Source organism: Pristiophorus japonicus, chromosome 14, assembly GCF_044704955.1.
Source record: "Pristiophorus japonicus isolate sPriJap1 chromosome 14, sPriJap1.hap1, whole genome shotgun sequence".
Lineage (NCBI taxonomy): Eukaryota > Metazoa > Chordata > Chondrichthyes > Pristiophoridae > Pristiophorus > Pristiophorus japonicus.
This window is the reverse complement of record NC_091990.1, coordinates 150,694,892-150,719,502: the sequence shown is the minus strand read 5'-3', so window position 1 is coordinate 150,719,502 and position 24,611 is coordinate 150,694,892. Positions and strand designations below refer to the sequence as shown.

The 24,611-nt window shown below is 44.4% G+C and overlaps 1 protein-coding gene and 1 long non-coding RNA gene across 4 annotated transcripts in view; one reads left to right on the top strand and one right to left on the bottom strand.

Annotated features, from left to right (window-relative positions):
- Positions 1-24,611, top strand: part of kif18a (kinesin family member 18A) — a 200,387-nt gene that overhangs the window by 36,608 nt on the left and 139,168 nt on the right. For all 3 annotated transcript variants that reach the window (XM_070899693.1, XM_070899694.1, XM_070899695.1), the window contains exons 3-5: positions 5,849-6,006; positions 9,780-9,884; positions 16,219-16,329. In XM_070899693.1, coding sequence (XP_070755794.1) covers positions 5,849-6,006; positions 9,780-9,884; positions 16,219-16,329 — 374 coding nt within the window. The remainder of the gene's footprint in view (positions 1-5,848; positions 6,007-9,779; positions 9,885-16,218; positions 16,330-24,611) is intronic.
- LOC139280153 (uncharacterized) overlaps positions 1-24,611 on the bottom strand; it is a 179,006-nt gene that overhangs the window by 25,364 nt on the left and 129,031 nt on the right. The window lies entirely within an intron of this gene.

Sequence of the window (24,611 nt, the reverse complement as noted above, 5' to 3'; positions counted from 1 at the left end):
GCCAAATGTCTTTTCATAGTACAGATGCAGCGACGAGAATCCGGAATGTACCGGACTCCAGAAAGATTGGTGGCAGGGTCGTCCGGAATCCGTAAAATGTTCCGGAATTCGGACCTGCCGACCTCAGGGCCCCGTCGCTGCCCAACCTCGGGCCTCGCCCTGCTGCCACTACCCTTACCTCGCGGCGTTCACCTCACCCCATTGCCTTTACCTCAGGGCCTCCTCACCAGCCTGCCCCAACATCTCCTCTGCGACGGGGCCCGCCGGCCCAAACACTTCCTTGGCAGCGGGGCCCACCCAAACACCTTCTCCATGGCGGGGCCCGCCCGAACAGCTCTACCTCGGCGGGACCCGCCCGAACACCTCCTTAGCGGCGGAGCCCCGCCCGAACAGCTCCTCCTCTGCGAGGCTCCATCCGAACAGCTCCTCCTCGGCGGGGCCCTGCCCAAACACCACCTCGGTGGGGCCCGCCCGAGCAGCTTTTCCATTGTTGGACCCCGCCCGAACAGCTTCACCTTGGCGGGGCCCGCCCGAGTACTTCCTTGGCAGCAGGGCCCGCGTGAACACTTCCTTGGCGGTAGGGCCTGCCCGACAACCTCATAGACGGAGCCGGCATCCCAACAGCTCCTTGGCAGGGTTGCGCCTCCTGCCCCACTCCCCCTCCCGGCCTTTCTGACGTTGCGAAATCAGGAAGTACTCGAACCTGGGCTCGGGTCCGGATTCATGACGTCAGAAAGACGATCGAAAGTCCGGATAAGTCCGAAATCCAGAACGGCCTCCGTCCCGAGGGTTCCGGATTCTCGACACTACACCTGTATACTATATTTCTTATCATTGTATTTCCTGAGCCATAGCATTGTGCAAAACCTTTGATGTATGCTTTATATCAACCTATTAACTTTTATATTATAGCAATCTATTACCCCCTGCTGTGATTCAAAAGGCACATGTTTTAATCCTAACAACCCTTTAAGCTCAATATTATCCAAGTAGCTTATTTATTTAATTAATAATGCGCCTATCTTTACAGTATAATGTCTTCGGTCCTGAAATTAGTCCTTCTCCAATGTTATCAGCATCATTGAGAGGAAAAGACAGGATTTCAAATAACACAGTTTAAACTACGTTGCTGTTCTGTCTTGAAGTAAAAGTAATGTGAAAACATATCTATAATCTTACAAGAGCCAGAATGTCTGCACCCTCTTACATCTTTCAGTTAGACTTTGTAGCTTTAAAAGTAAACACACTTACATTTTAGCACCAGATTAATACATAATACGTTGTACTTTAATCGGTACCTGTGTAATGTTTCTGTCCTTCTAAAGCTGCACACTCTCTGACTTGGCATTAGCAGTGTCAGGGGAGATTCACGTGGTATATACCATATGTCATAGTTCCTATTCCTTCTCAATGACAGACATTTTTTTGCAGCAAATGTGCACATTTCTTCTAACGGGTATTTTGAAAGAAAGTCTTGGACGGAGTTGAGACTTGACTTGCAGTTGGCTTAAAATTATATCTGGGTTCAATCACTTAAGTTTTTGTGTTTTGTCTAACAGGTTTACTAAAAACAACAGTTTAGTATGGAAAAGGACAGCTGAAGCCCATGATGTACAATATGTGCACAATTTGGGAAGTCCTGGATGTTCTTTGTGCCCGGGATGACCATGTGTGCAGGAAGTGTCTCTGATTGTTTGTGCTGCTTGAACCTCGAAGTATTTAAAATCATTACGGGGTTTGTTAGTTTAGATACAGAGAAGGTATTTCCTCTGCTGGGTGATTCCATAACAAGGGGGCACAACGTTAAAATTAGAGCTAGGCCATTTAGGAGTGAAAGCGGGACGCATTTTTTCACCCAAAGGGTAATGGAAATGCAGAGTTCTCTACCCCCAAAAGGCTGTGGGTCAATTGAAATTTTCAAGACTGAGATCGACAGGTTTTTATTCGGTAAGGATGTCAAAGGATATGTATCAAAGGCAGATAAATGGAGTTGAGGTATAGACCAGTCATGATCAAATTAACTGGTGGAGCAGTCTTGATGGACAGAATGGCCTACTCCTGTTCCTATGTATCTGCGTCTAAGGAGCAGCTGGTGATACATTTGGGAGGCTGAAGGATCTACAATTTCAGGGGATGATCACCCTGCGCACAAAATGAGTTAGTAACGAAGCAAAATAACTGACCAACCATTGTGGTCGGAAGAGGAGAAGGGAGGCAGCACAGAGAGTTAAATGTATGCCTGGAGAGAAGGTGTTGGAGGGAATGGTTCAGTTTCCTGTGAGCATTTTTCGGACAGGCTTCACCTGAAGGTTGCGACTACAATTATCCAAAGATAATCTGGGGTGAGAGCAATGTAAGTGACAAAGGAGAGTGGATCCTACAATATATCCAGGACTATTTTCTAGATGAGTTTTTTTTTGTCAAAGGAAGGAAGGGGCAATCTTAGATCTAGTTCCAGGAAACAAAGTGGAGAAAGTAGATAATGAAATGATAGAGAAAGATCTAGGAAACAGTGTCCATAATATAATTAGGGTCAAAATAAAATATAAAAAGGAGAGGGAAAACTCGATGATGGGAAGGTGATCCAGTGGAAAAAATGCCAATCTCAATGAGACAAAAAGAGAACTAACCTTATTAAAGTGAGGGACTAAACTGAGAAATAGGACCGTGCACAAACAATGGAAAATTTAACAAAAACAAGGGCCAAGATTTTCCGAGTGGTCAGCGGGCGCAGTCGTTGGCGGGTCAGGTGGGAAAATGTTTTTGTTTTCCCCAGCGGGACGGGACCCCGCTATGAACCCGCCACCACGTGCCTTTCCCCGATGTTGGGTCTGTCAGTGCTGAGCATGCAGCGAGGGCCACCCAATTCAGGTAATTATGACCTTGTTTAGAGATCATTAAGAATACAATAGAGCTCACCTTTTGATTTTACGTGCTCGCCCACGAGGTCCTTGCTACTTGGAGATCACGTCTGTTAAGCTGAGGCAGGAGTTCAGTGACCATTGAGTTGCTAGCTTCCAATGTAAACTAAAAGCTCCAACCTTCCAGATGTATCCTCCCTTAGCCACAAGCTCTTCCTCACTGCATTTTCACAACAGATTCACCATGTTGCATTTCTTTACACAAGTCCCCATCTCGTCTGCCTTCATTACCCCTCTCACCATTCACCCGTCGCTTCTATCTCTACTTCACCTGCCGTCTATTGCATCAGCATTATCCTGTCTCACCTTGATCCTCAGAATCCCACCACAATCAACACCAGCAGCACCAACAACAACACCAACCGTCTCCAAAATCAACTGATGCTACACAAGACATCAGCACCTGACCATATTGCTGCCAGGGATGGCCTCACCACGGCCAGATTTACTTCACTTGATGCTGTACACCCTGACTGCCACATGATGAGCCAGGTTGGCACCACCGCACACCAACACCATAAAGCATCCCTACAATGCCCAAGCCATTCCATTCACACTCATCACCATTGCAATGGGAGCCGTTATGTCTCTCCATTCACTGCAACTCACTAAGCCACTTCCAATGGTGCACACAGATCTATCCAAGAACGGAAAGTGTTGAAAATAAAGGTTTCGGTATTGGACAGGACATTAACAGAAACTTTACATGAATATTGGATAAAACACTCAAGCGGCTACCCTTGTGTGTTATTAGTTGGTATGATTGCACTAGGATGAGGGTGAGTGTGAGGGGTGGCTTCTGAGATGGGTATGTAACATAGATAAAGAACATCACAGGATATCATTGTCTCCCATAAGCCGTGCGGCCTGCCTCCCTCAACGCGTGGCCCATTCAAATTTTTTGCGCCTGCATGGTTTCTACAATTTAGAAGCCAGTGAGCGGCCTGTGCGGAAAACCTTGCGAATGACTGCGCAGCCGCACAGGTTAGCGGGAATATGGGAGGACATTGCTTAGTATATATAACCAAGCTCTTGGGTTAGTCAGATGGGTGGAGTTTGAATTCAGTGTTGCTCAAGTGGAGGTGACAGATTTAACCCATTCCTTATTTTTATGGACTAATTTCCTTTAAATTTTTTGGGGCATTTTAAATTTTAGAATTTACCCTTGCAAAATTTGACTGCAAAATTGGCTTTGCTCACATGCAGCATTGTGCAAACCTCCTTCGTGTGTTCAGATACTCAGTTGAAAGTGTGGCACTTTTTTTAGCCTTTCTGTTTTGTAAACTTTTGCAATGTTTTTTTTTTCCCACTGGTTATCCATCAGTTTTTCCACAAGGTTCAGCTTACAGTTCAGTTTCCATTTCGCAATCCAGTCAGGGCAACTTGCTAGATTCCCTTACCTTCCACATCGGTTCATTTGCTCATCTGAGAGGACTTGGTTTGAAAACGGCTAAACCAGTAGGTACCTTGGCTGTTCAGCACTTGGTGAAAGCTGAGGACTACAGGGTTAGATTTAACTGACTACCATTCAGCAGCCGACCCGACCCACGTCAGAAGCACTTCTTTACAAAGGAATAACAATCCGGTCCCAATTTGTTGCATGAATACCACAAGTTGCCTTGCAATTCAGTTGGAGAATTAATTGGATAAATTGAAATGTAAGTGGCGATGAGCCTGACTTGGGAGTACTCGCACTGGTTTCAGGAAGGCACCACTTGTCATCTTTACTACAGCTGTGCAAAGCAGATGCAGCTCAAACACCGTGCCATTATGCAACATGTGAAGATAAAACAGACCCAACACAACTTGTGGCTAACCTAGGAGGCTGACCTATTTGCTGGTGGGTTTATTTGCCTATGGTGCAGCTAACATCTCATTAGCTTAGTGAGGGGGCTCAACAAAGTGTGGCGGAGGAGCGGTGAGAGATCGTGGCGGAGGTGCGGCGGATGAGGGTATGAGGCCCAGAAGAGCCGAGGGCCCAGGGGCAGCACAGGCCTGCCCACAATAGGTCCGTGCAGCAGAGCTGATCTCCAGTTGTCCTGGTTAACCCTTGCGCTGGATAAAGGCCTAGCTCTGTCAAGCCCGTGTGGTGGCTGATGTGCAACAGTCACCACACGTTAAAAAAAATCCACGCACAGGCATCTTCCACCCAATTCGATTGGAATTCAGGACTGGAATATTGGGTCTTCCATTGAAACATCTGTGAATTCATGTGGAAGTAAGTCATCCTCGTTCGAGGGACCACCTATGATGATAGATAAAGAAGGATGGGTGGAGGTGCAAGGTAAGTTGGTGTGAGTAAGGATATGCAGGAGTAGGGTAGGGAAGGCAGAGTGATGAGGATGTGATGAGAGGCACAGGAGGATGAGGTTGAGTGTGACTTTGTACTAATGTTTTATGATCTACTGAGATCATTGAAATGTTTGCAGCACTGCACCCAGGTCTCCTGACCACATTCCTGCTTGTGCCCTCTTCTGCAATGTGCAACCAGGCTGTTTTGTCTTCTGCCCATGGGAAGGGAAGAGGACCTCCCTGCTTGCTGTGACTCCCTCCATAAGCAGGGTGCAGCCCTGCACCTCTCCAGTGATTGTCAGTGTTGGCAGCACCTCAGTGCTATAGAACACCAACAACACAAATGTCAAAATAAATTTGTGCATGGTCACTTTAAGGAAACCTGCTGATGACGCGTCACCAGACCAGCTTCCTTTAATTGGCTGGGAAACGCCATGATAATTTTCTATCATGCTCCTAACATTTGAACCTCTGGCCATCGTATTACGAAAAATGTTTTGAATCAAAATAAATAGGAGTTTTCACAATTGAACTCTACACAAAATTGATTACTAACTCTTTATTCAATTAAAAACTGATCAGTTTTCATGAGACCTGATGAAGGTATGTTAACTATGGTGTCTTTTTTTACACAGTCTTTGCATATGGCGCAACAGGATCTGGAAAAACACACACCATGCTAGGATCATGTGGACAACCTGGGGTGATGTATCTAACTATGAAGGAATTATACAATCGAATAGAACAGGTGAAAGACGAGAAATGCTGTGACATTGCAGTTTCATACTTGGAGGTGAGATTTAATATTGTTTGAAGATTTTATCATCCAATAATGAGTCTCATGCAGACACCATATTGATTTGTGCTTATACTTGCAACCTCTGAGTAAACTTTTCATGCCTGATTGGCTTTATTATAACTGCAGCAGGATCATCATTATTGTAACACTCACCATTTCCTGTCATTTTATATAAAGCTGTGTGGCTACAAATTCTTCAGCCAAAATTACTGGGTCATGCAAGCATGACATTAAATTACAAGGAAAGATGACCCTTGTGGTTGCTAGTGTTAAGTATGAGATATGTTCTGTGAGGAGATTCTCTGAGTGACTTCACTGGAGCAATGGCCACTTGTCTATTTAATATATAACGGTATGTGTGTGATGTTTTTCTTAAAGTTTAAAAAAAATGCAGAAATAAGCGTCTACAATTCAGAAAGCTTATTCTTTGATTTTTAATAATTAGCAGATCTCCCAACACATTGCTCATGGTAATCAGATAATACACAGTTTTATAAATAATGGACAGTTGTATTCACATCTTAGGCAGTACCCCGGAGTCGAGGATGACTTGCTTCCACACTAAAATTAGTTCTTGGGTGACTGATGAGCCAAATGCGGATCTACAGTCTCTGTCACAGGTGGGGCAAATGGTGGTTGGTGGGTGGGGTGCTTGATTTGTCGAATGCACCTTCCGCCGTTTGTGCTTGGCTTCCGCGTGCTCCCAACGAAGAAACTCTTAAGTGTTCAGCACCTTCTCGGATGGTTTGCCTCCACTTTGAGCGGTCTTGGGCCAGGGATTCCCAAGAGCCAGTGGGGATGTTACATTTTTTCAAGGAGGCTTTGAGGGTGTCTTTGAAGCGTTTTCACTGCCCTCCTGGGACTCGCTTGCCTTGACGTAGCTCGGAGTAGAGTGCTTGTTTCAGGAGTCTGGAATCGGGCATGCGGACAATGTGGCCCGTCCATCGGAGCTGATCGAGCGTGGTCAATGCCTCGATGCTGGGGATGTTGGCCTGAGAGAGAACGCTGACGTTGCTGCGCCTATCCTGCCAATTAATTTGCAGGATTTTGCAGAGGCAGCATTGGTGATATTTCTCCAGTCCCTTGAGGTGCCTACTGTACAAAGTCCATGTCCCTGAGGCATATAGGAGGGCGGGTATCACTACTGCTCTGTAGATCATGAGCTTGGTGCTTGGTTTGAGATCCTGGTCTTCGAACACTCTTTTCCTCAGGCGACCGAAGGCTGCGCTGGCACACTGAAGGCAGTGTTGGACTTCTATCCTTGCTGATAGTCGGCTCCCAAGGTATGGGAAATGGTCCACATTGTCCATGGTCTCGTCATGAATCTTGATAATCAGGGAGCAGTACTGTGTGGCGGGGGCAGGTTGGTCGAGAACCTTTGTCTTGCGGATGTTTAATGTAAGGTCCAGACTTGCGTATGCTTCAGTGAAGGTGTCGGCGATAGTTGAGAGTTCGGCCTCCGAGTGTGCACAAGTGTAAGCGTTGTCTGCATCTGTAATTCAATAACAGAGGTTGGAACAACCTTGGATCTGGACTGGAGGCGGCGGAGGTTGAACAGTTTCCCGCTTGTCCTGAGGATTAGCTCCACTCCAGCGGTGAGCTTGTTGAGGGTGAGAGAGCATTGCAGCGAGGAAAATTGAGACAAGCTTTGGTGCGATGACACAGCCTTGTTTGAACCCGGTCTGCGCTTGTATTGGGTCTGTGGTGGATCTGTTGGTAAGAATCACAGCTTGCATGTCATGGTGAAGCAGGCGGAGGATGGTGACAAATTTTTGAGGACAGCCAAATTTGAGAAGGACACTACATAATCCCTCACGGTTGACCGAGTCGAAGACCTTTGTGAGGTCAAAGAAAGCCATGTACAGAGGTTGATGTGGCTCCCTACACTTGGATTTGTCATGCGGTAAAGATCATGTCCGTTGCGCCCCTTAGTGGGCGGAATCGACATTGCGATGCTGGGAGGAGCTCTTCAGCCACTGGGAGGAGACGATTGAGGAGGAATCTTGCAATGATTTTCCCTGCGGCAGACAGCAAGGAAACTCCTCTAATTCCCACAATTGGACTTGTTGCCGTTCTTGAAGATGGTCACGGTTACGGTGTCTCTGAAATCCCTTGACATGCTCTCCTCCTTCCAGATAAGAGAGATGAGGTTATGGATTCACGCCAAGACTACTTCTCGGCCATGCTTCAGCACTTCAGCGGGAATTCCATCTGCTCCTGAGGCCTTGTTGTTTTTCATTTGTCGGTTGGCTTTGTCAACCTCATGCCGGACTGGGATTGTGGGGTGGCGGGTAGCATGCTGTGGAATGGCGTCAAGGACACTCACATCAAAGATAGAGTCCTGGTTAAGGAGATCTTCGAAGTGCTCCTTCCAGCGGGCACTGATTGCCTCTCTATCCTTGATGAGCACCACTCCCTTCTTTGCTCTCAGTGGAATAGGACCTTGAGTGCTTGGGCCGTAGGTGGTTTTGACTGCGCTAAAAAATCCACGCACATCGTAATTGTCAGCCAGCTGCTGGATCTCCTGCGCTTTTTCCACCCACCATCTGTTCTTTAGGTCACGAGTTTTTTGTTGGACCTCAGCCTTCAGTTGTCTGTAGATCTGCTTTCTTTCATTTGAGTTGTAGTGTTGTTTCCAATTCAAAAATGCCTTGCGTTTGCGGTTTATTAGCTCCTGGTCATTCTCATCGAACCAGTCTTGATATTTTCTGGTAGAGTAACCAAGAATCTCTTCGCACGTGCTAATTAATGAATATTATACTGTTGTTTAATGCAATATATCATTTCATTGTTAATGTGGCGCTGTGCTTTGAAAGCCATGACGTTTGATTGTTCAGTAAGCAGATCGGAGTTTAATTGCTTGGTGAGGCAACTGCACAGAGTTGGGTCAATCAGTTTAATTGCTCTTCAGAGTGTAATTCAGGACAGATGATGAATTGTCTGGCTTTATTTTTGAAGTGTGAGTGCAAAGTCTTATTTTCACATCATAGGCTGAAAGTACTGATTTGAGATTACTGTTAGAGCTGTACATTCCAAAAGGCTTGGCTTACTTTTTTGTGGAAGAAATTTGCATATGAACTAATGAGCTAAAAGAAATTTGCCTATAATAAATTTCCTGACACAAAAAGTGTGATCTGATGTGATGGTCAAGAAATGTGTCACACATTTTATTGTAGAAAATTTATATCTAACCAGTGCGATTTTTCAAAGTTTTTCTTTTCTGGGCATGCAATTTATTTTTAGTTCCAAGAAGCACATGTGGGCTCACAAGCCTGTTGACTTCACGTCCCTCTGGGTCAGGCACAATCGATTCTGTCTGTGTGCGTATGCTGCTGTTGATGAGGCTTCGTCAATGGCTGAGCAAATATTCCCAGTGAGCAACTCACTTACATAGACCAAGATAGTGTAAGGTTCAATCCTTGGTTTGTGCTGAGTTAGCTGGTGCCAGCTGGGGTGGTAATATGGGAATTACAGTTTGCCTGAGTGCCGATTTGCTAGTACGGGAGAAATCAGCAGCAGTACCCATTTCTGACCATTCCATTCCTGATCTTTGTGCAGTAACTTTTGCAGATGCACGTATACGAAGACAGGATTAAACTCACTGCTTAGTAGTTGAAGCCTTCAGGAGGGGGAGGAGGATATTGGCATGGGAGGAAGAGGGGAGTGCTGACAATACATGAGCTACACAGACCCTCTTACAATAGAGAGTACTGAGATGTAAGATGGAGCTTGCATCTTGTAAATTCTAATCAATTAAATTTTTTAAGGTGTACAATGAAGAAGTCCGAGACCTATTGATCAACTCCAGATCTCTGGCAGTGCGAGAGGATGCTCAAAGTGGAGTCATCGTCCAGGGGTTAACACTACACAAGGTATTATTTTTAAATAACTACCATTCAGTTAAGCCAAATTGAGAATTATTTTTCTCTGACCCAGTTTTGGAATGCTGAGCATACTAAACGAGTAGAACTCTAGAAGACCTACTTGCCAAGAGTAGCATTATGAGTGCGATAAAGCAGTCTACATTACAAGTTTTTTTTTGTCTGTTAGAAAGTATAATTATAGAAATCTATGATTATCATGATCCTCCAATCGATCAGATCCAAGAATGATGCCTGTAATGTTTTGTTTTTGTGTCGGAAAGAAAAAACCTCGGGTGGCGGGGGAAGGAGGGAGAGAGTAAGAACATAAGTACCAAAGACAAAACAGAAATGTTAATGATTTGAAATAATGAGTGATAATCAGAGACGGGGTAGATTTTAACTTTCACTGCCGGGCAGTAAATATGGTATTGCAGATCAGTCACCCATTATAGACCCTGTCTGAGTAATGGAAAGTTAAATCGGGCAGGGCTTTTAAACTAGCGGCTGATCTGCAATGCCAAGTTATGTTCACCGCTATGTGGTGAAAGTTGAGATCTACTCCAGGGAGACAGAAAGAGATGGAGAATGTAAAACAAGCAGAGAGAGACTTTTAAAAGATTTTTGCCTGTGAGTAGCAGCATGGACGATCAACGAGAAAAACTAAAATATAATAGATATACACTAAGAATGTGATCTTAAAAACGCAAGAACAAACAATAATTCTGCTTGCCTCATCAACCCTATTTCCTAATTTTTCTTCTTATTTCCTATTCTTCTTTTGTCTATGTTAATCCTTAACTCTGTCAATTATTTTGAGCACCACTGAGTGTTAACCTCTAAATCTTTTGAATAGTATTTATATGCATAATGGACTTTTTGCTTTCATTGTATGTAGCAAGCATTATTTAGAGTTCCAAGATAGGACTTGGATGCCTTATGCAATTAACTCATCTCAGTTTGGGGCATTGAATCCATGACTGGAATAAAGTAATTTTTTTCAACTAAATACTCCAGGACCAAAATTCAGGGTCTCAAAGGCCAGTTACCGCCCGTTTGCAGCGGCCATGTGTCGAAATCCCGTGGCCGCCACTTTGTGGTCAACTGGCCGACCCGACCCAAATTCAGGTCGGGGATTTTTCGGCCACCCCGATGCTGATGACCGCTGCAAGCGCGTCATAAGAACGCGCACCACTGCTTTCCTTCACCTTAAAAATGCACCGACCGAAATTCAGGTAAAAAAATCAATGCCCCGCCGCGCGGTGCCCCCGACAGCCTTTTCTGTCGGTGCACCTTATCCGGAGTGTGTGCAGCGCAGTGGTCCTTCAAGGGAAGGGCCCACTGGCGTGGCCACCATGTATTTATTTTTGCCAGCCGACTTCGCGATCGGCCGGATAGATACTGCCACGGGTTCGGCCGGGCCGCCAGCAGACTGCCTGGCACCCCATCTTTTCAAAGTCCTGAAAATCGATCATATGGCCGCATCATGAATCCCTGCGGTAAAAGCAGGTAAAAACTCATAACTGCGCCAGCTTTCTTGCGCAAGTGAATTCGGCCCCTCCATGTTCAAACAACAAATGAAACATTATACAATTTGTTCAGTTTGTTCTGTTTTATTAAATAAAGTGGCATTTTTAGTACTAGTACTCTATCTAATAATAACGCTTAATTGTTTCTTATAACTAAACAATAAACCGTCACAGAACTGGAACAGCATTTCTTTAGGAAAATAACACCTGAACTGCAGCACAAAAGCAAAATACTGCAGATGCTGGAATCTGAAATAAAAACAGAAAATGCTTGAAATACTCAGCAGGTCAGGCAGCATTCATAGAGAGAGAAGCAGAGTTAACATTTCAGGTCGGAATTGGAAAAAGTTAGAGATCTAACAGGCTTTTAAGCAAGTGTAGATGCATGGATAGGGAGGAGGGAAGGACAGAACAATAGGGAAGGTCTGTGATAGGATGGAAGGCAGAAGAAATTAAGAGACAAAAGGGATGATGGAGCAAGGCAAAAAGAGATGTTAATAGGGCAAGTTAAGAAACAAAAGATGAGAGTCTAGATAGGGTGTAAATGACAGAATCATCAACAGCTGCCGTGGGAAAGAGAAAAAAAACAGAAAAAAAGAAAAAAAATAGGGGCAGTAGTTATGGTCTGAAATTGTTGAACTCAGTGGTGAGTTCAGAAGGCTGTAAAGTGCCTAAACGAAAGATGAGGTGCTGTTCATCGAGCTTGCTTTGAGCTTCATTGGAACAGTGTAAGAGGCCGATGATGGAGAGATTAGAGTGGATCTGAGAATTAAAGTGACAGGCGACCATTAGCTCGGGGTCACGCTTACGATCTGAACGAGGTGTTCTGCAAAGCGGTCACGCAATCCGTATTTGATCTCCCCAATATAGAGGAGACCACATCGTGAGCAGCGAATACAGTATACTAAATTCAAAGAAATATCTGTACAAGTAAACTACTGTTTCACCTGGAAGGAGTGTTTGGGGCCCTGGACAGTGGGAAGGGACGAGGTAAAAGGGCACGTGTTGCATCTCCTGCACTTACACGGGAAGGTGCTGTGAGAAGGGGAGAGGATGCTTGGGGTGGTTGAGGAGTGGAGCAGGGTGTCGCAGAGGGAGCGGGATGGGAAGATGTGTTTGATGGTGGAATCACGCTGGAGGTGACGGATGATCCATTGAACGTGCAGGCTTGTGGGGTGAAAGGTGAGGAAAAGGGGCAGCCTATCATGGTTCTGGGAGGGAGGGAATGGGGCGAGAGCAGAAGTGCGGGAAATAGAACAAACACATTTGAGGGCCATGTCAACCACGGTAGAGGGGAATCCTCGGTTGAGGAAAAAGGAAGACATATTGGAAGCACTAGTATGGGAGGTGGTGTCTACTTGAATTGCAGTGTTCTACTTTCATGGAGACAGAAATGTGTGTTAAAAGTTTTGACAGGATACAGGAGAATATATTTTAAGGTTACATAAGAATGTTTTGGCGCAAGGCTAATTAGGACCAGGCAATTTTAGGATGTGTACTACTTGTTGGATTCTCTTTCCCGTCCCCCCCCCAACCAATGGATCAACTTATAAGGCCTAAAATACTATTGTGTTGTGCTATAGCAATCATAGGGGGAGGGATGGTATCTGAGCTGCCATTGTGTCATGGACATGGTAATGGAGTAAAAATTAAAGACTATTCTTCCAATGAGGGAATCAAATGGAGTCAGTATAATTTGTCGGCATTTCTCTGGCTCCTGATAGCCAACCCTAGTTTTGCAATGCTAAAGTAATATTAGAAAATGAATAAATTTACCATGTCGGAGATCTTTTTGGTGTCCAGTGAAACTACAACATTTGGCTCCTCCACTTCCCAGCATGGCATAATGGCACCAAAGTAAGTTTATTGACACCGTATTGCCTATTATTAACATTACAAAATTGTGGCAACAATAGGATGAGGCTTTCAATATGTCATAGTTGAGTATAGTTTACCTAATTTACAAATAGTGAAAAGGAATTTTTATCGCTAGCCTTGCAATAACTGTTCCAGATCGTAGATCATTTTTAGTCATTTTGGTTTTGAGACAGAATGATGTATTCTGAAGATTTTATCCCTGCAGTGTTCCTCGCTGATGTTCCTTTTCTGTTGACACATAAGCCCTGATAACTTTGAGGCAAGAAGGAAGCGGGAGGATTTAGTGGCGACGAAACCCAGAAGTACGGACTTCCTGGAGATCCTGCTGAATTTAATGGCAGGACCTGACTTTTTAAAAATCTCTTTCTTGGCCACAGCCAGTCAGATTGAGAAGCAGGCTTCCTGTCAAGTGGGTAAGCCTGCGGCGCCAGGCCACAGCCAGGAAGCTACCATTTGGGAGGGGAGCTTTAATTGGGGCGGGTCCGATCATGTGCAGAAAAGAAGATAAGAATTAGGAGCAGGAGTAGGCCATTCAGCCTCTCGAGCCCGTTCTGCCATTCAATATTATAGCTGATCTTCCACCTCATCTCCACTTTCCTGCTCCATCCCCATATGCCTTGATTCCCTTAATATTCAAAAATCTATCAATCTCTGTCTTGAATATACTCAAAGATTGAGCCACAACAGCCCTCTGGAGTAACGAACTCCAAAGATTCACCACCATCTGAGTGAAGACGTTTCCCCTCATCTCAGTCCTAAATGATCGTCCCCTTATTTTGAGACTGTGACCCCTGGCTCTAGACTCCCCAGCCAGGGGAAACATCCTCCCTGCACCTACCCTGTCCAGCCCTGTAAGAATTTTGTATATTAAATGAGATCGCCTCTCATTCTTCTAAACTCTAGAGACTATAAGCCTCGTCTACTCAATCTCTCCTCATGGGACAATTCCCCCCCTCCACCCCAATCTCAGGAATCAGTCTGGTGAACCTTTGCACTCCCTCAATGGCAAGTATATCCTTCCTTAGGTAAGAAGATTAAAACTGTGTACACTATTCCAAGATCTTCAGCTGATTGCTGGGTGGTTTACAGGTAAGCTTGGTGAGCCGGGGAAAGCACTCCTGCTCCTCCTGGGCCAAAGCAGGGCTGGAAAGGCAGCTGCCTATTCCATTAAGCCGTTCCTGCCTCCATTCAGTTGCTAGGTTTCCTGAGGGCTGGTAAACCTGCCAGCCAGTATAAAATTTAAAACTGAGGTCAAATGTGAGGCAAGCTGCCTCATTACAATATTCAAATTGGGGACCCGTTGCTGAAGAGCAGGTAAGTCACCCATCTCCGTTAAAACCAAAATTGGGCCAATTGGGGTCGGGTTTCCGATATTTATTTTAATAATTTTTTAACTCATTATAGCTGAACAGGTAGGGAAGCGTGAGGCTGAGAGAGATTTTGAAATCCATTTTTGGAGAATGGGAGCCAACAAAGACAGGGTTGATATGAATGGATTTTAAGAGGGCTAAGATTTTAGAAAGTGCATACTTGATCTGATGGTGTCAAATTCTACAGGTCTGTTCAATATTGTGCTGTTGCAATACGAGTTTTCTTGAATTCAATGAAAGCAAATTTGAAAAAGTCTCAAGTCTTTTATAGAGCTTCATGACTAGGAATCAAGATTATAAAATTCATAAAGCTGCAACTTGTGTACTAGATTTTACAGTAGCTATTTGCACAAGGAATATTGAAGTTTACTATTGGCTTAAACTATCCCCAAAGCAGTAGACATTAAGTCCTACCTAAATCTTTTGGTTTTCTGTTGAATTTGCCTCAGAATTAGTGTACCAAAAGCAATTTATGTTGTAAAAAATGAACTTGTCATGTCATACCTATGCATGAATAAGCAGAAAAAGAATGGAGTCAAACTAATATTTGTATCTCCAAGTTTGCAACTGATTCTCCTGATGACTTAATGAGTATAGCCATTGGGTAGCTGAACCATCCTAACCAGGAAGCTTCCAAATCTGATCGCAGGTAAAGTTTGTTGGATAGAGTAGTGGTGGGGGCATTGCAATTGTCCTTCATGTCCTGACCTAAGGATGGCAAAATCAACAGGGTTTCACTCCTGTTCACTATCCAGGGATCCCTGCTAGATGTATGCATCAGATTAGAACAGGATCTGGTTCATCAATTGCCCTCTCAAATATGTTGGACTTGAGCAAAGTAATGGAGGACTGTGGAACCAGCAAGGAATTGGTGCCTTCATGAGGAAAGAGAATAAAATTGGTGATGCAGGGGGAAATATTTTGCAGCTTAGATTTTAAAAAAAAAACTTTTTATTGCAATGTTGAGCTGGGATAGGAGAATGTACTGCTTTGTTTTTGAAAATAGAACCAATTGGTGTGTCTTTTTTTTCAATTGGCACATAGATGCCAAAACTATTTATTCAAAAAACAGGCCAATGGTCGTGGTATGTTTTACACATTCTTTTATTAATATCTCAGACTTAAAATTATTTTATGACTGAAGTACATATTAGTTAAATTACAAATGAGGTGTAACAGCAAAGCATAGAGTAAAAAGAAAAGATACATTTCAGAGTGTGTTTCCCAAATTGAAACTCTATTAAATTTTCACCGGTTCAATATTAACTCGGGAATTTTGAAATACTAGGGCGTGTTTCAAAACCGGCAGGAGAGGGTCGGGGTTGATGGGGGGTGGGATTAAAAATTAAATGCGCAAACTCGCTCCCCTGCTCTGGGGCCCAGGTATTTAATGTTAATGGCGAGAAAAACACTATTAGGACTGAAAAATTAATAATGTCCATAGTGATATTTGTTAAATAATGTAATAAAACAAGTTTGAGGAGGATTTTGTTAAAGATTTGACTAACTTAGGTGTTTAACTTTTGACTGAAGTTGAAATCCTCTCTTTCTTGTAACAATCCTTTGTAGCCTACATCTTCAAATCAGCTCCTTCAGATGTTGGATTATGGAAATAAAAATAGAACACAACATCCTACTGATGCCAACTGCAACTCTTCACGTTCTCATGCTGTCTTTCAGGTAATTCTAAGACTAGAAACTCAATTCAATATTGCATGTTTCTTTGCAATAGGATTTTCTAACTGTAAAATTAGCAAAGACACTTGTCTTAATACAGGTGACCACATCACTAATTTAATACTTTAAGCTTGCCAGCATAGATGAAACTTGTTATTCAGTAATACAAATCATAGAATCAAAATGATATAGCACAGAAGGAGGCCATTCGGCCACCTAAGGTTTCAAAATGGTGTCCCAAGTTGTGCGCCCACACCTCCGACAAGAGGTGCGCAGGGCGCCATCTTGGTAAGGGGTTTACATGCACCTCCCTCAATGTACAGCTGGTGTGTGACCACAGGCAGCGCTTCATGCCCGTTATCCTGGCAGCAGTCACAATTTTTTCATTCTGTGGCAGTCCTCTATTCCATCTATGTTTGAACCAATGGGGAAAGTCAAAGTTTGGTTGCTGGGTGACCAGGCTTATCCCCTCGTGACAAGGCTCATGACTCCAGTCAGGAACCCATGCACACGTGCACAGCAGGCCATCAATGAGAGCCATGTTACCACAATAGTATTATAGAGCACACCAGCAGCGTCCTCAAGCAATGCTTCCGCAGCCTGAACTGCTCTAGAGGTGCCCTTCAGTACTCAGCTGAGCGGGTAGCGAGATTTATGGTGGTATGCTGCGCAACCTGGTCATTATGAGGGAACAGCTCTTGCCACCATCTATCTGGCAAGAAGCTGAGGAGCACGAGGAGGAGGAAGGGAGGCCAAACATAGCCCCTTTCTGCCTGGGCTCTGTGTGATCAAATTATTCATGAGTGATACCAGTAACCTCAACTACACCTCCCCATTCACCGACAGTCCAACACTCCTTACCTTTCCTCTATCACTGACTGCATTCTGAAACACAAAAATAAAAACCACTCGCAAATTCGAATCCAAATTTATCAATTCGCTCATTAAATAAAGCATACAAAGTGAAACTAATTAGCCTTAGTTGCCTGTCTTCCGTGTGCCTTTACCTTTCCTAGTGCTCCTATGAGGCACTTCCCCAGTGATTGCACCATGGGAAGTGGAAGTTTGCTGACCTTCAATTGAGGAGAGTGCAGATGTGCTTCGAGGACAACCTCGAGCAGCTCTGGACCTAGAGGGCCCGACTTCAAACTGCACCATCTCGTCCTGGGCTGCAGCAGTCTGGGCTGGCTGACCGGCAACAGCAAGGGCATTCGTGGCGAGGCAGGGGTGGGAGCAAGAATATTGTCATCCTGAGAAAGCATCCTTCCTCACCGAAGCTCCTGGGCGCTTGTACCCAGTGTCTCACCACTTGCAGATCCCTTCTCTATCCTAGTAAGTGCAATGTCAGTCTCTGAGCTGGTGGCTGCAAGTGTAAGATGTAGTTGCAAGGTGACCAAGACTGGGAACTGAATATTCAGGGGTATTTAACATTTCTGAAGGACAGACAGAAAGAAAAAGGAGGTGGAGTAGCTCTGTTAATCAAGGATGAGATCAGTGCAGTAGTGAGAAACGATATTGGCTCAGAAGATCAAGATGTAGAATTAGTTTGGGTGGAGATAAGAAATAATAAGGGCATGAAGTCATTGGTGGGAGTAGTCTATAGACCCCCCTAACAGTTCCTACACTGTAGGACAGAGTATAAATCAAGAAATAATGGGGCCTTTTAAGAAAGGTACAGCAATTATCATGGGTGATTTTAATCATCATATAGATTGGACAAATTGGCAAAGGTAGCTTTGAGGACGAGTTAATAGAGTGTATTCGGGATGGTTTCTTCAAACGATATGTTAGGCCTCAAATTAGTGTACTGAACTTAAATAAAGGCAATTACAAATGTATGAAGACAGAGTTGGCTAAAGTGGACTGGGAAAATAGATTAAAGGGTAAGACAGTAGATAAGTAGTGGCAGATATTTAAGGAGATATTTCATAACTCTCAGCAAAGATATATTCCAGTGAGAAAGAAAGACTCTCCGAGAAGGATGAACCATCTGTGGCGAACTAAGAAAGTTAAGAATGGTATCAAACCAGCAAAGGACGACTAAAAACATAATAAAAAGGAAGAAGATAGATTATGAGAGTAAACTAAAGAAATATAAAAACAGACAGTAAGAGCTTCTACAGGTATATAAAAAGGAAGAGTAGTTAAAGTAAACTTTGGTCCCTTAGAGGATGAGACTGGGGAATTAATAATGGGAAACGGGAAAATGGTAGAGAGTTTGAATAAATATTTTGTATTGGTCTTCACGGTAGAAGACACTAAAACATCCCAATAATAATAGATAATCTATAGGGAGGGAGGAACTTAAAACAATCACAATTACTAGAGATAAAGTACTAGACAACTAATGGGACACTGGGCCCAAATTTCCCCAGCCGTTTAGAGCGGAGTAGTTAGGGATGGGACGCTGACTTTTTGGGGCAAAAAAAGCGGCAAAAATGTACCTGTTAATTTGGCCACCCCCTCGTTGTCCGGATCCATCGGCGTAGTGCTGCAGAGCCGGGGGGGGGGGGGGGGGGGGGGGGAAGCTGTGGCCACGTTTGCTCAGCACGGCCTGCAGGGAGGCGGGGCTTAGGCCCAGCGTCTTGTGGCGTGCCGGCAGGGGGACACGTCTGTTTGAGCGTGCGCGCATGCGCAATGGGCGTTTCAGTGTGCGCACATGCGCAATGCAACAGGAAGTTTGGCAATCGGCCAATTAAAGGGAGAGCGTCCTCAGTATCATTGGTAATGGAGCATATATAAAGGTAAGGTTTAAATAATTTTTGTGTGGCTAAGGAAGTGGAAAGGAGTACTGGATAGGTAAGAAGTGTGATTTTTGCATTACCTGAGTGTGAGTCCAACAGACGAATGGCGCAAGAGCGTGCAAGACAAACAAAGACTTTCCTCCATGAAGAAGTGGAGAAACTAATGACTGTCATTGAGGAGAAATGGCTGGAGTTGGATATCAGCAAGAGTGGTCCGTCAAAAGTTTCACTCAAGGAAATGAGAAGAAGATGGAACCTAGTTGCAGAAGAATACTCCGCAGGGGTTAATACCGCAAGATCTGGAAGCCAGTGCAAGAAGAAATGGCAGAACGTTGGTCAAGTAGTGAGTGTAAGTAATATCTTCATCTTTAACTTGAATTGCAATTGAAAATATGACCATCTGTATGTGTTCCACCCATCAGAAGCGCACCATGTCTGAAAATTAATGTTTTCATCTTTGCAGAAGAAATTGGCCCACAACAAAAGGGAAAGACTTAGAACAGGAGGAGGCCTGCCAAATCTGCACCAACTGTCACCCCTGGAACAGAAGGTTAAACATAGAAACATAGAAAATAGGTGCAGGAGTAGGCCATTCGGCCCTTCGAGCCTGCACCACCATTCAATAAGATCATGGCTGATCATTCCTTCAGTACCCCTTTACTGCTTTCTGTCCATACCCCTTGATCCCTTTAGCCGTAAGGGCCATATCTAACTCCCTCTTGAATATATCCAATGAACTGGTATCAACAACTCTCTGCGGCAGGGAATTCCACAGATTAACAACTCTTGAGTGAAGAAGTTTCTCCTCATCTGAGTCGCACCTGCAGAAAAAGAATCAGCACTGCACAAGCTAGATCCACACGTGAGGGTGAGCCATTAAAATGCAAAGTCGTCCTTCAAATCAACCTGCTACGCATCAGATTACTCATGCCACCCATCCTGCCCCCTCCTGTGTTGCTCACCATTTGACTGTTCTGTTGTATTTTGCAGAAGAAGTAGAACTCTTCAACATCCTGAAGATCCACCAGAGGATCCAGATGCATGCGCTCCAGACCAAGGCAGGTGGGGGGAGGAAGGGTCCATGGAAATGTGTGCTCGGGAGAATGCTGACCACGATAAGGATCAGGCCATAGTACAGGGCATCACACTGCCAGAAACCTCCATGAGCTCCTCGGCAACATTCCATTGGTTCACACCTTGCGAGATCGCAGGTCCCAGTGGCGGTCATGAAATGCATCTTGGGACACCCAGTCCCCCACCGTCCCAGCCTGCGCCTCACACTGGAGGGGTGCCACTAGGTAGACCCACGGTGAGGGGAAGGAGAAGCCGACCAGTCTCTCCTGAGATGCAGCCCTCAGCAGAGGTTAATCAGGTTGTGTCATTGGGTGAGGAGACCAATGCCCTCACAAAATCACTCGTGGCGGCCGTCAGTGGGGTGCGCGATGAGGTAGCGACACTGTCGGGTAAAATCTCAGCACTGAGACGGGAAGTGAGGACGGGCATTTCAGAGGATGTGCAAACGATGGCAGATGTCATGAGGGAGCTAGCTTCTGCAATAAGGGCACAGAGGCCGGATACTCAAATGCCACTCCCATTTCAATCCACACACCAGCCACCGGTCAGACCCAAGCCGGGCCCCCAACCCCGCCCGCCCCCCCTACCACCACCACCATCACCGACCCTATGAGGAAGTGCACTTTCCCCGAGATGTGGGTGGGGGATGGGTGCAGGCTTTCTTTGCTGTTGTTGTTGTTGTTGTTGTTGTTGTCATTGAAGTGTACTGTAAAATATCCAAGAAAAGATATTTTGCATTAAAACTGAATCATGCTCCATTAGGACCATGCAACATTTAGGGACAACTGTAAAAAGTAAAATTCCTCACCTCTACAGTCATGTGTGCCTGCCGCCCCTAGCCCTGGTAGGAGGGCTAGCCGGTGCTTTCTGCAGTCAGCATGGTAGGACTGCTCTATTTTCAGTAGCTGATTTATCTTTCATTTATTTTTGATGATGATGTACAGCTGTTGTGCTGAACATGTTGTAATGTTGTGCTGATGTTGTGAAGATCTTTAGTGCTTTAGAATCCTCTAACTCACCTCCCTCCCTCCCCCCCGCCCCCCCACACACACTATCTCTGGCTACCTGCACTGATTTCTTAAATGTAGGTAAAGTTTTTTTGTGCTTACAAAAGTGGCCACATACACTGGCCTAAGTTAGTTTGGAGTAACTTTCAGCTGGCCAAATTTGCTTCTATGGCCAGAAAAGGCATAACTAGCTTGTCATGCCCCCTTTTGGAGAGAACAAACTAAACTAGAAAAAAACCTAACTAACTAACTTACACTGTGGAGTAAGTTAAATGGGGAAATTTGTGATTTTTAAGTTACTCCAAAAAAAGCTACTTGCTCCAAAAAAAACAGGGCAACTCTTGGGGAAATTTGAGCCCTAAAGATGGACAAGTCCCCTGGACCTGATGGCCTGCATCCAAGGGTCTTAAAAGAAGTAGCTGCAGGGATAGTGGATGCATTGGTTGTAATCCAGCAAAATTCCCTGAATTCTGGAGAGGTCCCAGCAGATTGGAAAACTGCAATTGTAATGCCCTTATTCAAGAAAGGAGGGAGACAGAAAGCAGGAAACTATAGACCACTTAGCATAATATCTGTCATTGGGAAAATGCTGGAGTTCATTATTAACATAGAAAATATAGAAACATGGAAAATAGATGCAGGAGTAGGCCATTCGGCCCTTCTAGCCTGCACCGCCATTCAATGAGTTCATGGCTGAACATGCAACTTCAGTACCTCATTCCTGCTTTCTCGCCATACCCCTTGATCCCCCTAGTAGTAAGGACTTCATCTAACTCCTTTTTGAATATATTTAGTGAATTGGCCTCAACAACTTTCTGTGGTAGAGAATTCCACAGGTTCACCACTCTGGGTGAAGAAGTTTCTCCTCATCTCGGTCCTAAATAGCTTACCCCTTATCCTTAGACTGTGACCCTTGGTTCTGGACTTCCTCAACATTGGGAACATTCTTCCTGCATCTAACCTGTCTGAACCCATCAGAATTTTAAACGTTTCTATGAGATCCCCTCTCATTCTTCTGAACTCCAGCGAATACAAACCCAGTTGATCCAGTCTTTCTTGATAGGTCAGTCCTGCCATCCCGGGAATCAGTCTGGTGAACCTTCGCTGCACTCCCTCAATAGCAAGAATGTCCTTCCTCAAGTTAGGAGACCAAAACTGTACACAATACTCCAGGTGTGGCCTCACCAAGGCCCTGTACAACTGTAGCAACACCTCCCTGCCCCTGTACTCAAATCCCCTCGCTATGAAGGCCAACATGCCATTTGCTTTCTTAACCGCCTGCTGTACCTGCATGCCAACCTTCAATGACTGATGTACCATGACACCCAGGTCTCGTTGCACCTCCCCTTTTCCTAATCTGTCACCATTCAGATAATAGTCTGTCTCTCTGTTTGTACCACCAAAGTGGATAACCTCACATTTATCCACATTATACTTCATCTGCCATGCATTTGCCTACTCACCTAACCTATCCAAGTCACTCTGCAGCCTCATAGCATCCTCCTCGCAGCTCACACTGCCACCCAACTTAGTGTCATCCTCAAATTTGGAGATACTACATTTAATCCCCTCGTCTAAATCATTAATGTACAGTGTAAACAGCTGGGGCCCCAGCACAGAACCTTGCGGTACCCCACTAGTCACTGCCTGCCATTCTGAAAAGTACCCATTTACTCCTACTCTTTGCTTCCTGTCTGACAACCAGGACGCAGTAGCAGGACATTTAGAAAATCATAAAACCATGCTGACTCTGCTTGATTGTATTATGAAAGGGAAATCCTATTTGACAAATTTGCTAGAGTTCTTTGAGGATGTAACAAGCAGAGTGGATAAAGGGGAACTTGTAGATGTAGTGTATTTGGATATCCAGAAGCCATTCAACAAGGTGCCACAAAAAGGTTACTGCACAAGATAAGAGCTCACAGGATTGGAAATAATATATTGGTGTGGATAGAGGATTGGCTAATTAACAGAAAACAGCGAGTCGGGATAAATGAGTCATTTTCAGGTTCGCAAACTGTAACTAGAGGGGTGCCACAGGGATCAGTGCTGTATATTAATAACTTGGATAAAGTGACCGAGTGTACTCCAGCCAAATTTGCAGATGATACAAAGATAGGTGGGAAGAGAAGTTGTGAGGAGGACACAAAGAATCTGCAATGGGATATAGATATGTTTAGTGAGGGGGCAAAAATTTGGCAGATGGAGTATAATGTGGGGTTATCCACTTTGGTAAGAAGAATAAAAAAGCAAATTATTATTTAAATGGAGAGAGACTACAAAATGCTGCGGTGTAGAGGGATCTGGAGCTCCTTGTACATGAAACACAAAAAGTTAGCATGCAGGTACAGCAAGTAATTAGGAAGGCAAATGGAATATTAGCCTTTATTGCAAGTGGAATGGAGTATAAAAGTAGGGGGAAATCTTGCTACAACTCTGCAGGGTGTTGGTGAGACCACACCTGGAGTACTGCATACAATTTTGATCTTGTTTAAGGAGCGATATTCTTGCATTAGCGGCAGTTCAGTGAATGTTCACTAGGTTGATTCCTGAGACTATGGGGTTGTCTTATGGAGAAAGGTTGAGCAGGTTGGGCCTATACTCATTGGAATTTAGAAGAATGAGAGGTGATCTTATTGAAATATAAGATTCTGAGGGGGCTTGACAGAGTAAATGCAGAGAGGATGTTTCTTCTTGTAGGGGAAGCTCGAACTAGGGGCCATAGTTTCAGAATAAGGGGTCGCCCATTTACAACGGTAGAATATGCAATTTGAAAATTGAACTCACTCACCTTGCTAAATCGTGTCAGGTCAATAAACTTCTTCCTGCATTGCCTACATGTTCTTGGAGCTATACTCCTGGCATTAATTCTTCCCACTGCCTCCTTAACAAATGTCTCGAAGTCCTCCTGCCCCCCTTGCAGATACAGGATATCTTTCCTCTCCACATCTTTCACCAAGGCCTCCCGTGCACTATCAGTAAACCTTGGAGCATGTTCTCTCCCATGTTCTCCCATATATTCCTCAATATATTACAGCACAGATTCAGTTCACAAAGGACTTCCATCACTTCTTGCAGCCACAGTACACCTCTACTTTAAAAGGTGCAGACGACCTTTAAACATTAGCTCCACGAAGGAATCATGGAAATCAACAGGCAGCAATGTTCCTGAAGTCCTGTCCAGGCCAGTCACCAGCTTTTGAATGGAAAAACTGCATGCAGGGAACTTTCAATGGGCCACGCAGCCAGTTAAAGGGGCCATACACCCCCCAAAAATTAGAAGAAACATTGGCACCAATTTAACTATAATTCTTCATGTATGATTTGTGCACTTGAATCTATTTTTGCACATATTTTCTATTGTGGAATAGATTTGAATCTGTTTTCATTTACTAAAAATCCATAAACAACATGCATTAACAAGAACGATAAAATATAGTTATCTATTATTGGTTGTAGA